The sequence below is a fragment of the Dama dama genome, chromosome 15 (assembly GCF_033118175.1).
Source record: "Dama dama isolate Ldn47 chromosome 15, ASM3311817v1, whole genome shotgun sequence".
Classification (NCBI taxonomy): Eukaryota; Metazoa; Chordata; class Mammalia; order Artiodactyla; family Cervidae; genus Dama; species Dama dama.
The window spans coordinates 13,277,289-13,298,937 of NC_083695.1; the positions used below are offsets into that span (position 1 = coordinate 13,277,289).

At 48.0% G+C, this 21,649-nt stretch overlaps 1 protein-coding gene across 3 annotated transcripts in view; it reads right to left on the bottom strand.

Annotated features, from left to right (window-relative positions):
- The window catches only part of DISC1 (DISC1 scaffold protein), a 388,287-nt gene that overhangs the window by 317,382 nt on the left and 49,256 nt on the right, over positions 1-21,649 (bottom strand). For 2 of the 3 annotated variants that reach the window (XM_061161490.1, XM_061161489.1), the window contains exons 2-3: positions 16,183-16,442; positions 3,404-4,383 (exon numbers count right to left, since the gene is read on the bottom strand). In XM_061161490.1, coding sequence (XP_061017473.1) covers positions 3,404-4,315 — 912 coding nt within the window. In that variant the 5' untranslated portion in view covers positions 4,316-4,383; positions 16,183-16,442. The remainder of the gene's footprint in view (positions 1-3,403; positions 4,384-16,182; positions 16,443-21,649) is intronic. The other variant, XM_061161488.1, reaches the window with a different exon arrangement.

The following is a 21,649-nucleotide window of genomic DNA, read 5'->3' on the forward strand; positions in this document are numbered from 1 at the left end:
AAAACATAACTCTCAACTTTTAGGTTGTGAATTTTTTTTAAAGGTTGTGAATATTTTTTCAGTCAACAAGGAAGAAGAGTGAATTCCCTTTTTGACTCAAATTCTCTGCCTGAGCCATTTCTCTAATGAGCAATACTCTATAACAATGAGCAATATTCTGGGTCCCTGCTGGGCATCAGAACCAGTCTGAAGCACTGCTCATGGACCAGCACTTTTAATCCTCACAACAATCTATGAGATGGGACTGTGGTTATCTCCACCTACTATGAGAGCATCTTGAGGCACAGAACAATGAAGGAAATGACTTCAGTTCACACAGCAAGGAAGTGAAAGCACCAGGCTACCAGTCAGGCAGTCCCACCAGCATGCCAGGAGCACAAGCCCCTGGGTGACCTGACAGAAACCAAGACCCCATAAAACAACTCTCCAGTAGCTTATAACTAATTATGTCTTTTTAAGAGCTGCATTTGGTCAATAACAGAGATAAGAAGAGATATAAAGAAGGGTGTGTTTCATTTCTTTTTAAAACTAAAGATCACGGAATCTAAAAGGTGAGCCAATGTGGTTTTCTGCAACCAGAGCCGCTAAAATTCCAGCTCCCAGGCACCCCAATGTCCTGGTAGTTCAGAGAATGGCATGGTGAGTCTGTGGCCCTCACAGAGCATATCTGTTCAGGGTTTCACAGACTCCAAAGTATCAAAGAATCTAGGTTCTCAGGAGGGCATGGTCTATATCTGGATACATATATGCAGCTAAGTCACTTCAGTCGTGGCTGACTCTTTGCAACGCTATGGACTGTAACCCACCAGGCTCCTCTGTCCGTGGGATTCTCCACCAAGAATACTGGAGTGGGTTGCCATGCCCTCCTCCAAGGGATCTTTCCGACCCACGGATCAAACCCAGATCTCCTGCGTCTCCTGCATGGGTAAGTGGGTTCTATACCACTAGTGCCACCTGGGAAGCCCCCTATATCTTGGTAAAAGGAGTTAAAAGGAAGGGGAAAACTGTTGGTTCTGCCAAAACGGAGGGACTGGATATTGTGGACTGACTACAGCAGACCCATTGCCAAGTGATTTTCTGTTTGGTTATCTGGGAGGAAGGGAAGCTGGTCTTTATAACCACATTGTACTTCTGCTTGACTTGGGTCAAAACTTGGATTTTTGAAATGCAGATATGTTGCTGAGATTTTTCTTAAAAGATCTTGGAAATAACGTGTTGAAAACTGGCATTCAGAGTCCAAAAATCACAGTGGTACAAACCTCCACAGAGTGCTTGGATCCTTGTGTGTGCCTCTCAGCATCTCTCCTTATCCCTCAGACATTCAATCCAAGAAGTCTATCAATTAGATTCCTGCAGCCCATCTTACCAAGATAAATTATTTCACTGAAACCAAAATTTTAATCAAGCACCAGGCAGTATGCCAGGCATCAGGCATCGAAAAATGGCTAAGAGAAGTAAGCTGGAGATAAAGAGCTCATGGTCAAGTGAGGAACGTGGATCGCAAACAACTGATTATTAAAGTGACGAGTGCTGTCACAGGGCACATCCAAAGGGCTGTGGGCAGGGATGGAGGGAGGCACTCATTTGGTCTCGGGGCGGGGGGCGGGGGGAGGGAGGAGAGGTCTCACAAGGAAGTGGCTTTGGAGCCACACTGACAGGAATTGGAAGAGCTCGGCAGGAGGCACACGGCAGGACGGTCACCCAGGCAGAGGCCCGAGACACAGGAAGAGACAGCGGCCGGACAGCTGAGCCGGAGGAGGCAGGCGCTGGGCAGCTGCAGCAGGTCGGGAAGGGTCTCCACTGTCCGGATGAGGGGCTTGGAGACCATCCTAAGGGAAGCAAGAAGCCACCAAATGTTTTAAGCCAAGGAATAACAGCATCCCAGCAGTATTCCCAAAGACAACACTGCTGACCTCGCAGAGGAGGAATTGGGGAAGAGAGACTCTGGAGGAAAGTCAATACATCAGGACCTCTTACTGAACTCGGGTGGAACATAACAAGCATTTGAACCAGGCAGGGACCATGGCCATGGCCATGACAGTAGATTAGCTGCAGGACTGGGGGCGCTTAACGATGGAGCAGAGGTTGGGAGAGAGCAAAGGGGAAGGTGCTGAAGAACCTGCAACTCCTCTAAGGAGCTGGATGCATTCTATTAGCTCAGATCAACAGTTCCAGATCAACAGTGACGCCTGTTAGGACTGGTTTAATGGGTAAGACAGTGGTGTCAGTTTTGGACATGCCCGACTCAAAGACTCCGTGCACACTGCACTGTCCCTTGCACACTGGCCCAGCTGCTCTATCTCCCTGGGTGAGAAATCTGATGGCTGGTCTGGGACGGGGCAAACAGGGATGTGGCTGGGACTTTAGGCCACAGGTGAGGGGCTGAGAGCAAACGAGGTCAGTCCCTCGGAATGAACATGAGCCTCACATTTTCAGGTTCTCCTTCCAATCCTGATGAGAGAGGCTTTACTTCCCTACTTACATGTACCTATGCCACACACACATGCATACACATATGCACACACATGCACATGTGTATACACCTCCACATATATACACATGCACACATGTACATGTGCACCCATATGTACATAGATATACATGTGCACATATACATGCATGCACACCCCAGAAGGAAAACAGTCTTTCATCAGGACGAGTCAATGGGTCACCACACCACAAAGCACCTCTGCCCGGGTTTCTCTGGGAACTTTCTAGGGTAGAACAAGCCTGCCTACTCCAAGGTGGACCCACCCCTCAGATAACTGGGTGGCCAGCAACACTGCAATGTCAGGACATACATCTATACAGTCCATCCTAATTTCCAAAGCACTTACATTCCCACCGAACCACGGAATAACCCTGTGTGGTGTTATCATCTCTAAAAAAGGAAACTAAGGGGCTGAGAGGTTTAGTGACCAGAAACAAAGCCCCAGATTCCATGTCAGGAGCTCCCACGGCTACAGTGGGAGATGAGCTATAAATGCAGAAGCGACTCTGGATTGCCCCCAATTTGGAGCATCACCACCTCTATATCACCCAGTCCATCCACACACCAGCCAGCTCCATCTCCCCTGTTCCCTGGTCCCAACTTCCCACTTCAAAGAAGAAATCTGCTGAGCCAATCGGGAGTCACCCATGCCAGAAACTGCAGAGGAGCCTGTGGCCCAACAAACAACAAACCTGAGCATGTAAGGGACAGAGAAAATGAGACAGATTTGAGTTCAGGCTGAAAGAGAAGAAGCAGGAGTGCAGAAACATCTTTTTGCAGCCAGCCACCAAGGGTGCTGCCGCATTTTCCAGTGGGAAATCAGTCAACCCCAGAAGCGTCGTTTCTGGCCCTCTGCCCAGAACTAATCTGAGCCGTGACCATCCTGGGCCCGTAGGCTGGTAAGACACCCACCTCCAGCCGTCTCCGCTGGTCCTGCAGGCAGTGCAGCAGCGCTGGCTCACATTTGCTGAGCAGGGGGTCCCACCGGTGAGCATCCCCGGGGCTGCTGGCCTCAAACCACAAGGGATCCAGGGGGCAGGAGGAGGCAGCGTCCGTGTCCAACAATGGAAGAGTCTGGCACTCCAGCCCAGGGCTGCCCCCCGAGGTCTGGGAAGTGTCTGCCAGGCTCTGAGAAGCCTTGAGAGTGAAGGGGAGAGAGAGGAGCCGAGGATGATCGTGGGGCCCATCTGAGCTGGCAGCCTTGGCCTCCATCTCCTCCAGGCTCTGATGAGGGCCCTCAGCCTCTCTGGAGGGTGGGCAGCCTTCTGCTTCTCCCCGCTCCCCAGCAGAGCCCAAGGAGAGACGAATGAAACTAAAGCTGGAGGTAAAGACATCCTGAGAGCTGGCAGGGATGGAGGGGGCCTGGGGGCCACTCCCGAGGCTGCAGCTGGTGTCACTCACGTCCTCCGGGGATGGACAGCCTCTGTTCCAGGCTTCCTGGCAAGGGCTCGGGGCCTCGCGAGTGTCCATGGACGGCAACTCCCCTCGACAGCCAGTGGCCCTGGGGCCACACAGCCTGCTGAGCCTATGGGGCAGGGCAGTGCCAGCTCGGGACTGAGCCCCAAGGAGCCCTGGACTTCCTCTCACGGCCGTCAGAGCCGGTCCTCGATGCCCCACGGAGGCCAGAGCTGAGGCAGCCATGCTCCTGGGAATGAGGCTCCCAACTGAGCGACCTCGCCACTGGCCTCCAGGGTCAAGGCCACACGGGCCGGCCCTGGACTCAGGGCGCTGAGACTCTTCGCCGCATGCCCCACCCTGGGCCCGGAACAGAGCGCCCACTGGCGAGGAGAGGAACCCGATCCTGGGCCCAGCTGCGCTTCTCATGTAGCCCGGCCTCCGTGCCAGCCGCCTCCTCCGAAAACATGCTGCAGGTGGTGAGCGATCTTGGCTGCCTGGAGAGAAAGAGAAAACATCATCATAAATACACACACACACACACATGTCCCTGGCTCAGCCAGAACTGGGATGGAGAACAACCCTGGGCTCAGAGGTCATCCCTTGGGCATCTGTCAAACAGAGATGCTGGCTCAGTGGTCACCAGACCAACCTGGTAAAGAAACTGATGATCCTCAGAAAGCGCCCCTGGGGTGTGTAGACACAGCCCAGCCTCCCAGCTCCTCTGTTCAGCAGAGCAGCTGACACAGCTATTATGCTAACATGTCTCAAGCACAACCTCGGCAGTTCCTTCTGAGCCTCCAGCATCCTGCCTGTTGATCTTTCAGGTGCATCAGCAGCTTTCATCCTGGAGTGGCCTGGAAAGCAAAGGAGCTGAAGCCGAATGCCAGCGCACTCCTCAGAATGAGAGCCAATCACCTATGCTGGCTACTCTTAAGATATATGTATGGTTTCATTACCTGAGTTTTCCATGGCTTTGCATGCCTACGGACCGTGGAGAGCTGCCTGAGACCCTATGCCCATCAATTCATCTCACAGTGAATGACAGGAGGCCCTCTTTGATGTGTTCTCCAAACCAGGGGCTGTGTTCCCCTCCCAGCTTTGCAAGAAGGATAGAGACAATAAAATTGTTGATGCCTCTCAGAGGCATGATGCTATAGCAGCTGAGAGCATGAGTTTCGGCACCTCATTGCCTAGTTCAAACCACATTGTGCCATTCCTTGCTGTGTGACATTTCTGAAGTTACTTAGCCTCTCTGTGCCGCAGTTTGCTAATCAGTAAAATGGAGATATCAACAGTACTTCTCTCCTAGGATGGTGGTGAGCATTAAACTAAATGAGTTACTATAGGCAGACCCCTCAGAACAGTGCCTGGCACTAACAATAATTGTGATTAAAGTGTTATTAACAGTTACTATTTTGATATTTTGTAGCACCTCGTTACTCATGACATATCCTCATCTGTGCTAATTTCCATAGCTCCCTACCAAAGTCATGTGAATCAACCAGGAATTCTTTCAGTTAAGGAAACTGAGGCTCAGAGAAATCAAACCCCTGCAAGCGACTGAGTCTTGGGCCCTGGAACAACTCGAATCAGACTGGATGGAAGACGCAAGAACAGACGACGTGAGGCACAGCTGTGTGTATGGGCAGCCTGTGCTGAGAACTGGAGCACAGCTCCCCACCCCTACTGAGTCCACACGTCCTGCCCCACTTCCCAGAATACAGATGGCCTCAGATCCTTCATCAGGTAAACAGAGAGTGCTAGGCATCCAGGATCCCACTGTGTCATGACCACTCCCTGCCTTTAAGTTGCCTGATAAATGGTGAATAAATGAACGGGTGCGAGGATATATGGAGGGAAAGTAGGATGGATGGATGGATGGATGGATGGATGGACTGGGGCCCATCTGACCCCAAATCACATGCTTTTTCTATATCCTTTACCTCCAACGACACCACTTAGGATGACAACTTGCAATGACAAGAAGTCAAAAGAAAGGTTTTATTTTTTATTTTTTCTTACTCTTCTTTTCTTCCATCAAGGTTTGAATTTGTGAGAAAGAACATGACAAAAAGCTGCAGAAAATGTACAGAAGGAATCATTAATACATCATTTTGGACCACTCACTAGGATGGCTACTATTGAACACACACACAGAAAATAATTTAAGTGTTGATGATGATGTGGAAAAATTGAAACCAGTGTGCTCTATGGGAATGTGCACTTATGGGAATGTAAAATGGTATAGCTGAAAAGAGTATAGAAATTTCTCAAAAGGATTACTACATGGTCCAGCAATTCCACTCCTTAGTATATACCCAAAAGAATTGAAATCAGGTTTCAAAGAGATAACTGTACCCCTGTGTTCATAGTGGCATTATTCACTATACACAAAGGTGGAAACAACCCAAGAGAGCCTTGACAAATGGACGGATGACACATGGTCTGCCCTCCTTAAAGCTACTCAACCAAGGGTCTGGAACCTCCCCAGGCCTGGCCCAGCTGCTATCCAAGCAGTTCCCCAATGGGAGCCCGAGTTCCTGGGTGCAGGGCGGGGGTGTCCTGTAAGATGCCGTCAGGCCACAGTCTTCATCAAATGAGGGGCTGAGAGGTAGGGGTGGAGAACAGGGGGAGCCCAGCCCCTGAATCCTCCTGTATACCAGACATCCCCCCAGGTGTGAGCCTTCCCAGAATGTAACCCCAGAAACAGAGACTGTCACACGCTATCGATCCTAAGCCTCCAGAGAGGGCAGAGGAGCTAGTAGGGTTGGATCTGGAGGGCACCTGTGAAATGAGCCAGAAGGGGTATCAGAAATCCATACGGAGCACATGGCTATTCTGAAACCTTTTTCCACTTATTTTTAAAAAAAAAATTTTTTTAGGACATTTATGATGTCCCTCTGGAGAAGGAGGGACTCCAGTAGTCTTGCCTGGAGAATCCCCATGGACTGAGGAGCCTGGCAGGCTGCAGTCCCTGGGGTTGCAAAAAGTTGGACGCGACTAAGCAACTTAACACACACGTGCGCACCTGATGTCCCTCTGTGCGTGCATGCTAAGTCACTTCAGCCATATCTGACTCTTTGTGACCCTATGGACTGTAGCCTACCAGACTCCCTGTCCATGGGGTTCTCCAGGGAAGAATACTGGAGTGGGTTGCCATGCCCTCCTCCAGGGGATCTTCCCGAGCCAGGGATCGAATCCTCATCTCTTAAGTCTCCTGCATTGGCAGGAGGGTTCCCAACTGGGAAGCCCCATCCCTCTAACCAGAAACCAACTGTTACTTATCTACCCTGCCTGAAATCCGCCCTGACATCCAGGCCCAGCCTTCACATCCTGCGGTTGAGGAAGGCTTCTAATGCATCAGACCTTGGAGAGAAAGAGTCCTCTGGCACCCTGCTGCAGTCAGCTCTGGGAACACAGGTTCAAGCGGGCAGGAAGTTGACTGTGGCAAGACGAGGGAGGGACCTGAAGCCAGCGGTGCCCTCTGTTCTGTGTAAACCCAGAAAGGGCTCCAGTCGGCCCAGCTGGCCCCAGACAGGCTGAGACGGAGGCAGGGCCTCAGCAGCTGTCTCCTTCCCTTGCAGCCTCACACTCCACAGCAGGCTCTAGGGGAGGGGAGCACAGTCCTCTGACTGCCTCTCCACGGCGCAGACCGGCAGGTCCCTGCTTATGTGGGATCTCAAATCCACCCTATCCACCCAGTGAGCTCTGAGACTGAAGGGAGGGAAGGATGAGGACTTCGACTCGGCCCAGGTGTCACGGGGCTCCCACACACAGCCCAGATAAGTTACCCAGGAGCATCTGCTTACATAATTTATGCAGAAAATTGGAGAAACCAATGTCACCAGCCCTGTCAGCAAGGATCCTGCCTGCCCCACCTCTAAGACTCTCCCTTTATCCATCCAACCCCTCCCCCATCAGCTACCTCATCCAGATTACCCAGCTCACAGGCCTTCACCAAGAGTCCACATCACTCCTCTTCCCTATTTATTAACACCCAGCTCTGTCAGTTATTCTCTTTGGTGTATATAAACTGTTCTCAATTTATGCTATAAATAAGCTCCATGAGATCCTTACAACAGCCCCCCGCCAAATCCTAGTATACAGAGAAGGCATCTAATATACATTGACCAAATCATATTCATTTTTGACTAGGAAATCTAAACTACGCAGTTTAAGAAAACATACTCATTAATTTCCTTGGAAGACCTTAAAGCCAATACCCAAGTTAAAATCTACACAAAATGCTCATGTGGGTTTGGGAAAGTTGCTTGGTGATGCTAAGGCCCCGTGGGGAAAGCAGTTCTGCTTCCTGAAGGGGAAACACAGGGACTCGGAGGCACTGTTGAGGATGTGTAGAATAGTGAGAGAAATACAACATGATGACTTCACAAAACACAACCTGTGTGTAAGTGTACAGTGGAAACATAAGTGAATATACTCTTTTCATGGAAGGAATTTTAATCCTATTTGTCACGGTCAAGGCATAGACTTTTATAAAATGTTCAGATTAACCAAAGGTTCTGGATCATAAAGAAACCACACAAGCCTGAGGATTAACTCGTTTTCCAAGAACCAGAATCCAATCATATACATTAAGCACAAGTTCCTCTTTCTCAGACAGTTCAGAGGGCACCTGGGGATTTGGAAGTGCCTCGGGGTCACTGTAGTAAGAATCTGGTGAGCGAGACAAGTGCTGGAGAAAAATAAATCAAGCTTTACTGCGCTTCCATTTTAATTGTGCGATCCACGCCAACAAAACCAGTCCTCACTGAACACAGGATACTGGATGGGGATGCAGACAAGGGCAAGACACCACCCCCGCCCCCAGATTGCTTACGATCCGGCACGGGATGTAAGTCGTGTACAAAAACCGTCCCAAGATGGAATGACTACTCAACCACAGAGAACAGAGAATTCCATTTGAAGTTAACTAGTGGAGTTATCTGGAGCTTCCAGGTGGCGCTAGTGGTAAGGAACCCACTTGCCAATGCAGGAGACATGAATTCGATCCCTAGGTCAGGAAGATCCCCTGGAGGAGGGCATGGTAACCCACTCCAGTATTCTTGCCTGGAGAATCCCAGGGACAGAGGAGCCTGGCGGGCTACAGTCCAGGGGGTCACACAGAGTCGGACACGGCTGAAGCACCTGAGCACACACGCAGTGGAGTTGCCCAGTTGGCTCAGCTGGTTAACCTGACAGTTCTTTGCCTTTCAGCAAAGCAGAGGGCTCTCTTAGCTCCAGAGTACTCCTCACTGTATGTGCTACCCCAAAACTCACCTCCTGGAGTTAAAGGAAGGATAGGGTGAACACAGACCGTTCCGGGGGAGACAGGACAACTCTTACAAGCAACCTGGGCCCAAGAGCCCCCCGTCAGCCTGATCAGAACCTCCTGGGCAGTGAGACTCATTCCTTCCCGGTCTTCCTGGAAGGCTTCCCTGCCCCCTCCTCTATCCTCAGGGGCACCTCCCTAAACCTCGCCCACGTCTCGCCCCTCTGAGCGCCTGCCTCTCGGAGGAACCAGACCCTGTCCTGAGGGAGCATGGTGAGCGCTCAGGGCCCCCGTCCTCCTGGGAGCGCCTCCTGGCGACCACGCAAGCACACGGAGGAACAGAGACGGGGAGGGGGACGGGCAGCCTGGCGGTGCCCGGCCATGTAACAGAGCCCTGGCTTGGTCAGTGGGGTCTTGGAGTGACATTTAGATGGGATCTGACAGTGAGCGGGCGGCAGGGAGGCCATGGGGGAGGCTGCTGGGAAGATCCTGAGAGAGGAAGGGGCAGAGCTGCAAGGGCAGGTGGGGGACCCTGGTGACAGGCAGGTGGCAGGATGGAGCCAGCCGCTGCATCAGCTGCAGCAGGACTAGCTCTTTGTCCTGAGAGTGATCTCTGGATGGAAAGACGCGGGATCTGATCTGCATGTTTTCCAAGATTCCCTCTGTGGAGGAGAGACCAGACAGGAACAAGAAAGGACACAAGGACAGCAGTTAGGAGGCCCCAAACCCAGGGCAAAGGAAGCCCGTAGCTTCCTCCACACAGCAGGGGGGCACCGCGCCAGGAGGCACCGTCCTCCTGATGTCTGCATCCCGCTCTGCGCCACAGCCACTCCAGGATTCTTGGCGACAACGGGCAGGGAGAACACTTTCTTCTGAGCATTATGGGCACACTGCCCACCCTCCACCACCCTCTGTTGAGGCAGGTGGCAGGATGGAGCCAGCCGCTGCATCCAGCTGCAGCAGGACTAGCTCTTTGTCTGTGCCAGGTCTTAGCTGTGGCACATGGGCTCCTCATGAGGTCATGAAGGATCTTTCACTGCGTTGCTTGGGCTCTCTCTCCACTGCAGCATGGGCTAGTGCAGCACACAGGCTCAGTCACTCCGTGGCATGTGAGATCTTAGTTCCGCGACCGGGGATCGCACCCACGTCCCCTGAATTGCAAGGCAGATTCTTAACCGCTGGACCATGAGCGAAGTCCCCAAGAAACATTTAGGCAAAGAAATATTTCAGGGCCAGATAAATGATATTCTCAATCTTTCTACAAAGAATCCTTCAGAATCATCCTAACTAGTTTACCAAGATGTCTACATTTTTAAAAATATCCATTAGGTCAAAAATGTCTTTCTTTTTCCTTGTCAGCTTCTACCATTATACACATATCCATATAAAACTCCCCATACCTAACACAAGCCAGCCTCATCCTCAAGAACCTAAGCTTAAATCAGGGGCTAAAATCAGAAGTCCAACAGGAAGTATATTTTCAACAGCGTCATCAGTGGGCAGGGAGGAACAGGGGGTGTGTGTGTGTGTGTGTGTGTGTGTGTGTGTGTGTGTGCACATGCGTACTTATGGGTGCACACATGTTAGAGTGTAATAAAAAGACACATGCATGTGTACATGTACACACACAAGTATGTATGGGAATGTAGATTATATGTAGACACGAGCTTCCCTGGTGGCTCAGTCAGTAAAGAATCTGCAGGTAGAGGGAACAGCAAGTATACGGGAATGGCACAATTCTTTCTCAGGGTCACTGAGAGTTGGCAGGCAAGGCCACTGGGGAAGAAGGGATGGCAGGCTGTGGGCAAGCCTGGGGGGCTTCCAGATGGAGGCAGTACGAGGCAGGGACCTGTGCTGGAGAGAAGAGGAATGGATGAGAACAGAAGAGCCTGGAGAAAGGACAGCGCCAGTTAAGGAGGAATTCTGGAAGGAGGGGAGGGGTCAGGAGAGAAAGAACCAGAAGGGAGGGAAGCCACTGGTGATTCCAGAAGGTGTTGGGTGGGGGACACCACTTACACCAACACAGCCTGTGTGTCCAGCTGCTGTCACCGCTATCCTTGGCTTTAGTTTTGCAGCTGAAATGCTGAGATTTTGGATCAGTGGCTCCCAAACAAGGCTGCACATTAGAGTCACTTTTAAATGGCATCTTTTAAAAATTCCACAGTCCAGGCCACAACCCAGGCTGATGACATCACAGAGCTGGGGAGAAGGACTCAGGCCTGAGTCCTTTGGAGGCTCCCTAAGTGACCCCGTAGGCAGTGGGACTGGGAGCCTCTGCTTTATGGGGGAGTCCTGAATAACCTCCTGGAACACTTGGGAGTTCAAGCCTATCATGAACTTATTCACAGCACTGTAGATCATGTTTCTTTGCAGAATCTTCCTCTTTCGTTTCTTGAAATGCAGCTGTAGTTGTTGCCCACTACATGCGGACCAAGTGTGATCTGTATTTAAAACTTGTCTCCATCTGTTCTAAATCTTCTCCCCCACATAGGGTTTCCACTTTCTATAAGACAATGGGAGGCCTGGGCACCGCCCACCCGCGCCCCTGGCCCCCGCCCACCCACGCCCCTGGCCCCCGACATGACCACCCATGAGGAAGGCCTGGGATGCCGGCAGCTTTCTCACTTCCCCCGTCTGCAGTCAGGATGGCAGGGCCCAAATATGCTTCAACATTCAGCCCACTTTGGTGTTTTAGGGTCAAACCCACACATGCACCATGCAGTGTGGGATCCTGGATCAGATCTGGGAACAACGAAAGGATATTCGTGGAAAGTTGATGAAACTCAATAAAAGCTGTAGGTTAGCTCATTGTACCAATGTTAATTTTTTAGTTTTAATTATCCTATCACATACAGGGCTTCCCAGGTGGGACAGTGGTAAAGAATTCATATACCAATGCAGGAGACCCAGGAGATGCCGGTTCGATCCCTGGGTTGGGAAGATCCCCTGGAGGAAGAAATGGCAACCTACTCCAGTCTTCTTGCCTGGAAAACTCCATGGACAGAGGAGCCTGGTGGACTACAATCCATGGGGTCACAAAGAGTCAGGCATACATAACTTAGCAACTAGACAACAGCAAATATATAATATATATTATAACATACGATATATGTTAGCATACAGAAACCTGGGTGAAGGAAACTGTATTATCCTTACTACTTTCCTATAAATCTATAAATATTCCAAAATAAAAAGCTTATTTAAAAAGCATGTACATACCCACACACAAATTATGGACATGTGTTTTTCAGTAGGAAATGGTATGGGCTCTGAAGACAGAAAACCTGCATTTAAAATTTCTCTCTGCCACTTCCAAGTGAGTGCTGGGTTGGGTTACTTGCGACTCTGCCGCTTGTGTTATCTGGTCTGTCACCTGGGGCTCCACCTCATGGCATTGCCGAGACAATAGAGGAGGTTATGCGTTTCACTGCCCTCTGCCGAGCCCGGCACAGAGTAATCATTCAAAAGCTATTTTTATTTGCAATTCAGGAATAAAGCAAAAATACCATCTTAAAGCCAAGGCACCTGGACATGGCCCCCTGTAGGCAGTGAAAATGAAAGTGTTAGTCGCTTAGTCGTGTCTCTTTTCAACCCATGGACTGCAGCCTGCCAGACTCCTCTGTCCATGGAATTTTCCAGGCAAGAATACTGGAGTGGGCAACCAATTCCCTTTTCCAAGGGATCTTCCCGACTCAGGGATTGAACCCAGGTCTCCTGCACTACAGGCAAATTCTTTACCATCTGAGCCACCAGGGAAGCCCTGTAGACAGAACTAAGGTAAAGATAAACCAGAGCAGGAGGAGGTTCTTGGAGGCCAATACACACGGCATCTAGCATGGTATCCCTAGACACTTAACCCACCCACTCTCGTTGGCCAATACCTGCCCAACTCTCTGATCCAATGTCCTGAGTTCTCTTTTCTTTCCTTTTTACCCCTGGATCTCCTTCCTCCAGGTGAAGCAAGTAGTAGAGGAATTTAGCAACTAGAGACTCATAAAGCCTGTGAAAGGGTTTGCTCTGAAATCACTGTGCAGCCTCTCTCCACAGCACTATTAATTCTCATAAACGATTGTCTTTTTCTTTCCATGCAAAGTGCGACTCAAAAATCCGATCACCATCTGAACCCCCTCAAGAGTGCTGTTAGCTCCAGATGGGTGTCGCTAATGAATTTTTTAACTGCCACCCTAATAAAATATGGATGAACCAGAAGGAGCCCTCTCTGTAGCTGTTACTTCAAAACAAGTTTCTGTTCTTATTTTTGCAGCAAAGAACCGTAAGCTCTCACATCCACCCTAACAAAAGAGAGCTTTGCTCAGACTTGTCCATCTGTAAAGTTCACAGTTACCTTTTTAATGCTGTATTTTATGCACTGGCTTATTTTCATGGCTTTCTAAATGCCCCGTCTTGCATGCCAAATTTGAGATGTGTTTATTAAAAAATGCTCTTAAGTTGTCAGCACTTCACACATAAGTAGTAGCCTGTCTTTCAAGGGAGTCTCTACTTCGCACTAAATTTTTATAATACTCAGAATTTAAGCCCATATCAAAGGTTTGTGCCACTTTAAATACCTGTCCTTAAAAATGATATAAGCAGCAAATGTCTGCTCTATGGTTTCCTACTAGAAAACGAGAGGAAATTTGGTATTTTTTTCCACACCCCAGTGGAGTGTGGAAATACTTGATGCCCTGGTGTGAAGAAATTAAATGATCCCTATGTTATAAAGATTCTCTAAGCCACTGTGAGCATGGGGGAGGGTGCTGAGGGTGACCTGTCACTTAACTGGGTCTTAGATGTAAGGAAATATTTTACAGCAGAATATGATTGTCTTTCATCTGCACCTGAGGATTCTTCTCTCATAAAACTTTTCTAGTCTCACTTCATATTGAGATACTATATATAGCATCCAAGTTTTAAGAGGCCATCTCTCCATCCAGGAAGCTCAAATCTTTCCGATTGATTCAAACGCCATTAGCATTTGGAGTGGATGAAAACTAGGCAGGGGCTGGACTGGAGTTAACCTCTGCACCCCCTACACAGAAGGGGTTTGTTTAAACAGTCCTACTTTCTGGAAGACAGAAGTGGGGAATACTTAGGATGTTTAAGAGAGCAAACTGTTTTCAAGTACCCATTTACATTCACACAGCACAAACTAATTATACAGAATCCTTGTGTCTTCTTGCCTTTGGAGTGCCTCTTCACTCTGGAATCAATTCGAACAAAGCAATACATTTTACTCTTAAGCATAAGTCTCCATGGATGCTTTGATGCTTAAATATCTCAAGTGTGCTTTGGTTATATCAATATGTTTCCATACCATGGAAAGCAACTAAACATCTTCACTCAACTCCTTTTGAAAGCTTTTGTTCTCAAAATGAGATATATTTTGTGATTTTTTTTTTATAAAGATGAGATTCTAGTGTCTCCACCAGTCACTACTATCAGGGGGGGTATCACAGAAAACTCTCAGATCAGGACCATCTGCCAAGCAGGGCAAAGAGCCGGAGATGCTGGCTGCTCCCCTGGAGGCTGGCATTCAGAGCATGGTGATGACACCCCCAGATATCACAGTCAGGCCAGGCCAGCACAGAGCCAGGTCACCCAGGGAATCATTCCTGCAATCCAGGCTTCCCAGAGAGCTGCGTGTGCATCGAGGGATGCACTGGCCCAGCAGGCACACACAGGAGTTCAAGCCACCCACGGGACCAGGCCCCACAGTCAGTCATTCATGAGGCTCAGCATCCCAGGAATGACAAGACTTGCAAGAGGAAGAATGACATTCTCAAGAGAGTCTGGGACGTCCCTGGTGGTACAGTGGATAAGAATCTGCTTGGCAATGCAGGGGACGTGGGTGCAATCCCTGGTCTTAGAAGATCCCACATGCTGTAGGGCAACGAAGCCCATGGGCCACAACTACTGAGTCAGTGCTCTAGAGCCGGGGAGCTGCAGCTCCTGAGACAGCGTGCTGCAGCCTCTGAGGCCCTGCACTCTGGAGGCCATGCTCTCTGACAGAAGGAGCCTCTGCCATGAGAAGCTCCAGCGCCACAACTACAGAGTCGGCCCGCTCCCGGACACTGGAGAAAGCCCACGTGCAGCAACAAAGACTGAGCGCAGCCAAAAATAAATAAAATAAATACTTTTTTAAAAAAGAGAGTCTGAACCTACCTCTGCCCGTCAGAGCTCCTTGGCTTGTCAAAGTAAACCTTCTTTGAACTTGGTTTTCTCAGCTGGAGGCTGTTAACAATCTCCTCACAACAGAGAGGCCCTCGAGAGCTTTGCTCTGAGCCACATCTGGCCTCACATGGACCACGATGCCCTGCAGACAGGAAGGTTCCCACCGGTCCCCACCCTCTCCCCCAGCCCAGGAGGGTGAAAACAGTGCTTTCGTCCTCTGTGCTCCTGGTCAGTGTTCCCCGCTCCCCAGTGGGGGAGCACCTCTGTGTTAGCATCTTTCTCCAGATTAGACCCACACGGTGTGTAAGATGTCAGTTTTGTATTTATGAGCACATTCCAGTCCTGCCTTCCGGACATTGCAGCCATGTCACCTTGGAGCCACGATGTCTACAGACAAGCCCTGTTTCCTCCAAGGATGACTAACCTCGTCTGTCAGGTATGAGGTTCCCAGTTCAAGACTCACAGAGAGGATCTGGCTGCACAGACAAGAGCTGGATTCTGTCAGCTCCCATCTGGGTGACATGAGAAAGTGACTCAGCCCACTTATGCTTCAGTTTGTTTGTGTATAAAACAGCCATAGGGACTTCCCTGGTGGCCCTGTGCTTAAGAATCCACCTGCCAATGCAGGGGACATGGGTGTGACCCCTGATCTGGGAAGATCCCACATGCTTCAGGGCAAGTAAACCCACAAGACACAGTTACTAAGTCCACGCACACTCCAGTGCATGCTCCTCAACAAGAGAAGCCACTGTAATGAGAAGCCTGTGCACCACACCTAGAAAGTGGCCCGCGGGGAGCAAGAGACCCAGAACAGCCGAAAATAAAGAAATAAAGGGCATAATCCCCATACCTTGATGGACGGTTCTGAAGATATGATAAAATCACTGACGTGTATTTTCAAAAGCCCATCAGAGTTTGTGATTAGTGGTGACACAGGCTCAAAAAATTTGCTTCTTTCCTCAAGTTCTTGGGCACTGGAAGACATCGTTTTATTCTAATAGCATCTTACAATTTTCCTGAACAGTGTTACTCATGTTACTCAGTGTTTCCAACAGTCCGCTGCTTCAGACTTAGTTTTGTGTTGTTGTTGTTGTTTCTCTTGTTATCTTCCTAATAGGGTAGAAGGCAGCAGAGAGAAAATAAATGGGTGACTATGAAAGCACAGAAGTTCATGGAAATTCCCAAATTATCAGAAGATATCACACGTCTGTAAGCAATTTCCAACAAATATAAGAAACTCCTGAAGATTTTAATTGATCTATATTTTCCCCTAGAGGTACAGAAATCCTTGCCATGTGCATGCCTCAACCAGCCACTGCTTTGAAAACTTTCTCATGTTCCTTAAGGGAACTCTTAAGGGAAAGAATGACATTTCACACTTTTTTCTGAACACTCAGAATCAAGGGTTTTGCCCCTCTCTCTCTTCATTTACCTTTTCAGTCTTTGAGCTATTTTTCTCAACTTCCATCAATATCCAAAGGCCGATTCCTTTTTTAAAAACGTGTTTAATAGCAAAAACAAACTAGATGAGTCTGTTTTTCTCTAGAATGGGTTTTAAACCTTGAGTTAACGCTCACTAAGGGAATAGAGCTTCCTCTGTACACAGGCTATTTTGAAACAAATGAGGCAATCTTGGATAATAAATTGGCTTTAATTCACTTATTAACTGAAGGAACGTGAAAATGAGATCAGACAATTGCTGAGGTGTTCTTTAAGAAATCTGGGAGAACAGGAGATACTCCAACAGACTGGAAACACAAAAGCACCCTCCCGGGTTCTAAAAAGGGAAATAGATCCTTCCTGCAAATTGAAGCCTAGCAACTGCAAATCAATGTGCAGGACACACACACCAGATGAGCTGCCAAAGGTTAATCACAGGGATGTTATATGAACACTTACAAATGGAGGGAGCCTACACGGCTTATTCAAAGTAAATTGTGTCTGGGACTTCCCTGGTGGTCCCGTGGGTAAGAATCCAGCTTGCAATGCAGGGGATATGGGTTCCAGCCCTGGTCAGGGAACGAAGATCCCACATGCAGGGTAACAACTAAGCCCGTGATTTATAGCTAGAGAGTCTGCTAGAGATCCCACATGCCACAACTAAGACTCGATGCAGCCAAATAAACAAACGCTTTATTAAAAAGGTGAATCATGTCCAACTAACTTTATTTAAGCAAGAACTAATAAAAGGAAAAAGACAGTAGAGAGAGATCAGTCAAGATGGCGGAGCAGAAGGACCCTGAGCTCACCTCCCTTCGTGGGCACACCAAAATCACAACTATATTTATGGGACAATCAGCAATGAAAAATACCTCCCACAGCTAGAAGACATAAAGAACGAAATACCACAAGACAGCTAGGGAGGGACGGACTCGTGACATAGTCAAGTCCCTCCTCCCATCCTGGGTGGGTAACACACAAGCTGGAGAAGGTTGTGATCACAACTGCAGAGGTTTTCCCAAAGGAGTGAGGGGTCTGAGCCCCAAATCAGGCTCCCTAGTCCGAGGGCCCTGCCTGGGAAGATGAGCCCCCAGAGCACTTGGCTTTGAAAGGCCAGCAGGGCATCTCAGAGAGCTGGGGTAGTAGAGACTCTGCTTTTAAAGGGTTCACACAAAATCTCACGTGTTCTGGGTCCTGGGGTAGAAGCAGTGATTTCACGGGAGCCTGGGTCAGACTTACCTGCTGATTCTCAGAGAGTCTCCTAAAGAGGCAGGAGACAATTGCAGCTCACCCTGGGAACACAGACACTGGTGGTAGGTGTTTGGGGTGAGCTCTTTCTTCTACTGTCTGGACACTGGTGCCAGCACCAGCCACTGTAGAATCCTCCCTCTAGCTCACTAGCCCCAGGACCCAGCCCTGCGCTGGCCCAACAGCCTACAGGCACCAGAGCTGAGATGCCTCACGCCAAGCAACTAACTGGGCAGAGACATAGCCTCACTCACCAGCGAACAAGCTGCCTCAAGACTCCTTGAGCCACAGACACTTCTGGACACGGCCTGTCCCCTGGAGGGCCCAGGACTCAGAACCACCTACCAGTGGGCAGGCAACAGTCCCTGGACGCCAGCCTAGCCCTCCAAGGAGCCTGCTCTAGCCTCCAGACCAGCCTAACCCACCAGGGGACAGACACCAGACACAAGAAAACCACAGCCTCAGGGCCCGAGGAACCAACCTGCCCACTGGGGCCGACTGGACTCTGGCCCCACCCACTAGCAGGACACCCCAGATCCTGTACCCAACTATGTCTAGTAGCTGACCCCCACATACCAACAGTCCAACGCCACTTCAGCGCGTGCCGGGCCCTACAACCAGACTCAAGACAAGCTCTGCCCACCAGCAGACCCAGCACTAACCCCAGGTCCTGGCTTCACCCACCAACGAAGTGGCAATTGCCCCAGAGTCTCCAAACCATGACCCCACCCCTCAGTGGGCCAGCAGTGTCCCTGGGGCCCTCCTGGGTTTGGCAGTCAGTCACCCCATAACCTGGCCTCTGCCAACAAGTAGCCTGCAGCCTTCATACAAGGCAGATCCTGGCAACCAATCAAACTGGGAGCCAACCAAGCCTACCAGACTACCCACAGAGTCAGCCCCCCCACAATAGAAGGACCCAAGGTGCCCTCATAGAAGGAAGCCCTAGAGCATACTGCTTGGGCAACAAGAGGGCAATGCACTGCTGGGACACAGAACATCTCCTACAGCTGGCCACTTCTCCAAGGCTGGGAAACACAACCACCAGATACATAAAAATCAAAACAGCAAGCTAGGGGGAAAGGCGAAAGAGGACCATGTTCCATAAAGAAGAGAAGCCCAGAAGAAGAATGAAGTGAAGTGGAGCTAGGCAGTCTACCCAGTAAAAGGTTCAAGGTAATGATCCTGAGTGCATGCTAAGTCACTTCCCTCGTGTGCAACTCTGTGCAACCCTCTGGACTGAGGCCTTCCAGGCTCCTCTCTCCACACCTTCCAGGCAACAGTACTGGAGTGGGTTGCCATGCCTCTTCCAAGAATAACCATAAAGATGATCAAAGAACTTGGGAGAAGAATGGATGCACAGAACAAGAAGTTAGAAGTTTTTAACAGAGTCAGAAAATATAAAGAACAACTAAACAGAAATGAAGAATACAATAACAGAAATGAAAAGTAAACTAGAAAGAATTAACAGTACACTACAAGATATAGGAAAATGGATCAGTGGTCTGGAAGACCAGAGTAGTGGAAATTACTGAAGCGGAACAGAAAAAAAGAAAAGACAGTTTAAGACTGTCTGGGACAACATCAAGCATACCAACATTCACATTATAGAAGTCCCAGAAGGAGGAGAGAGAGAGAGGACCTGAGAAAATATTTGAAGACATTATAGCTGAAATACTCCCTAACATGGGAAAGGAAAAAGTCACCCAAGTCCAGAAAGCATAGAGACTTCTATTCAGGATGGGGTCAAAGAAAAACATACCAAAACACACTGTAATTTAAATGGAAAAAATTAAAGAGAGAATATTAAAAGCTGCAATGGAAAAGCAACAAATAATATACAAGAAAACTCCCATAAAGCTATTACCTTATTTTTCAGCAGAATCTCTACAGACCAAAAGGGAATAGCATGATATATTTAAAGTAACAAAAGGGAAAAATCTATAACCAAGAATATTCTACTCGCAAGGTTCCAATTCAGACTTGATGGAGAAATCAAAATCTTTACAGACAAACAAAAGCTAAAAGAGTTCAGCACCACCAAACCAGTTTTACAAAAAATGATAAAGGAACCTCTTTAAAGTTAAAAAGAAAAAGCTAAAACTAGAAACATGAACATTACAAAAGAGAAGCCTCATCAGTAAAGGCAAACATATAGTAAAGATACAAAACTATACATACACAAAGCTAGTAGGAAGGTTAAAAGACAAAAATATTAAAATCACCATATCCACAATAAGCAGTTAAGGGACACAAAAAACAATTTGATGTAAAACATGATATTAAAAACAGTAATTGTGATGGGAGGAGAGTACAAATGCAAGGTTATGAAAAAGAACTTGAAATTAAGAGATATTATGTTAAAGAATGAAATGAGAACACTTTCTAACACCGTATATAAAAATAAACTCAAAATGGATTAAAGACCTACATGTAAGACCAAAACCATAAAATGCCTAGAAGAAAACATAGGCAGAACACTCTTTGGCATAAATCGTAACAATATTTTTGGGGATCTGTCCCCTAAAGCAAAGGAAATAAAAGCAAAAATAAACAAATGGACCTAATTAAATTTAAAAGCTTTTGCACAGCAAAGGAAACCATCAATGATATGAAAAGACAACTACTGAGTGGGAGAAGATATTTGCAAATAATATGACTGGTAAGAAGTTAATATCCACAATATATAAATAGCTCATGTAACTCAACATCAAAAAAAATAAACAACCAAATATAAAAAATGGGCATAAGGTTTGAATAGACATTTTTTTTCCAAAGAAGACATACAGATGGTCAACAGGCACATGGAAAGATGCTCAGAATTGTTAATCATCAGAGAAATGCTAATTAAAACCACAATGAGGTGTCACCTTACACCTATTAGAATGGCTATCATCAAAATGAACACAAATAGCAAATGTTGGTGAGGATGTGTAGAAAAAGGAACTCTCAAACACTGTTGGTGGCAATGTAAATTGGTGCAGCCACTATGAAAAACAGTTTAGAGATTCCTCAAAAAACTAACAATAGAACTACCATATGATTCAGGAATTCCCCTATTGGGTATCTATCTGAAAAAAAAACAAAAGCACTAATTTAAAACATAGAGCACCCCAATGCTCATAGCACTGTTTGCAAATTTCCAAGATGTGAAAGCAACCTAAGTGTCCATCAACAGGTTAATGAATAAAGAAGTGGTGCATATATACAACAGAATCCTTTTCAGCCATAAAAAAAAAAAAAAAGAATGAAATAATGCCATTTACAATAATTACAATGCCATTTGGACTTGGAGGGTCCAAACTAGTGGTTACCAGCGGGGAGAGGGAGGAGGTAGAGGCAAGATGGGGTAAGGGATTAAGAGGTATAAACTACTATGTATAAAATAAATAAGCTACAAAGATATATACAACACAGGGAATACAACCAATCATTTATAGTAACTTTAAATGGAATGTCCGTATAGTCAAAGTTATGTTTTTGCCAGTAGTCATGTATGGATGTGAGTTGGACTATAAAGAAAGTTGAGCAGTGAAGAACTGAAGCTTTTGAACTGTGGTGTTGGAGAAGACTCTTGAGAGTCCCTTGGACTGCAAGGAGATCTGACCAGTCCATCCTAAAGGAGATCAGTC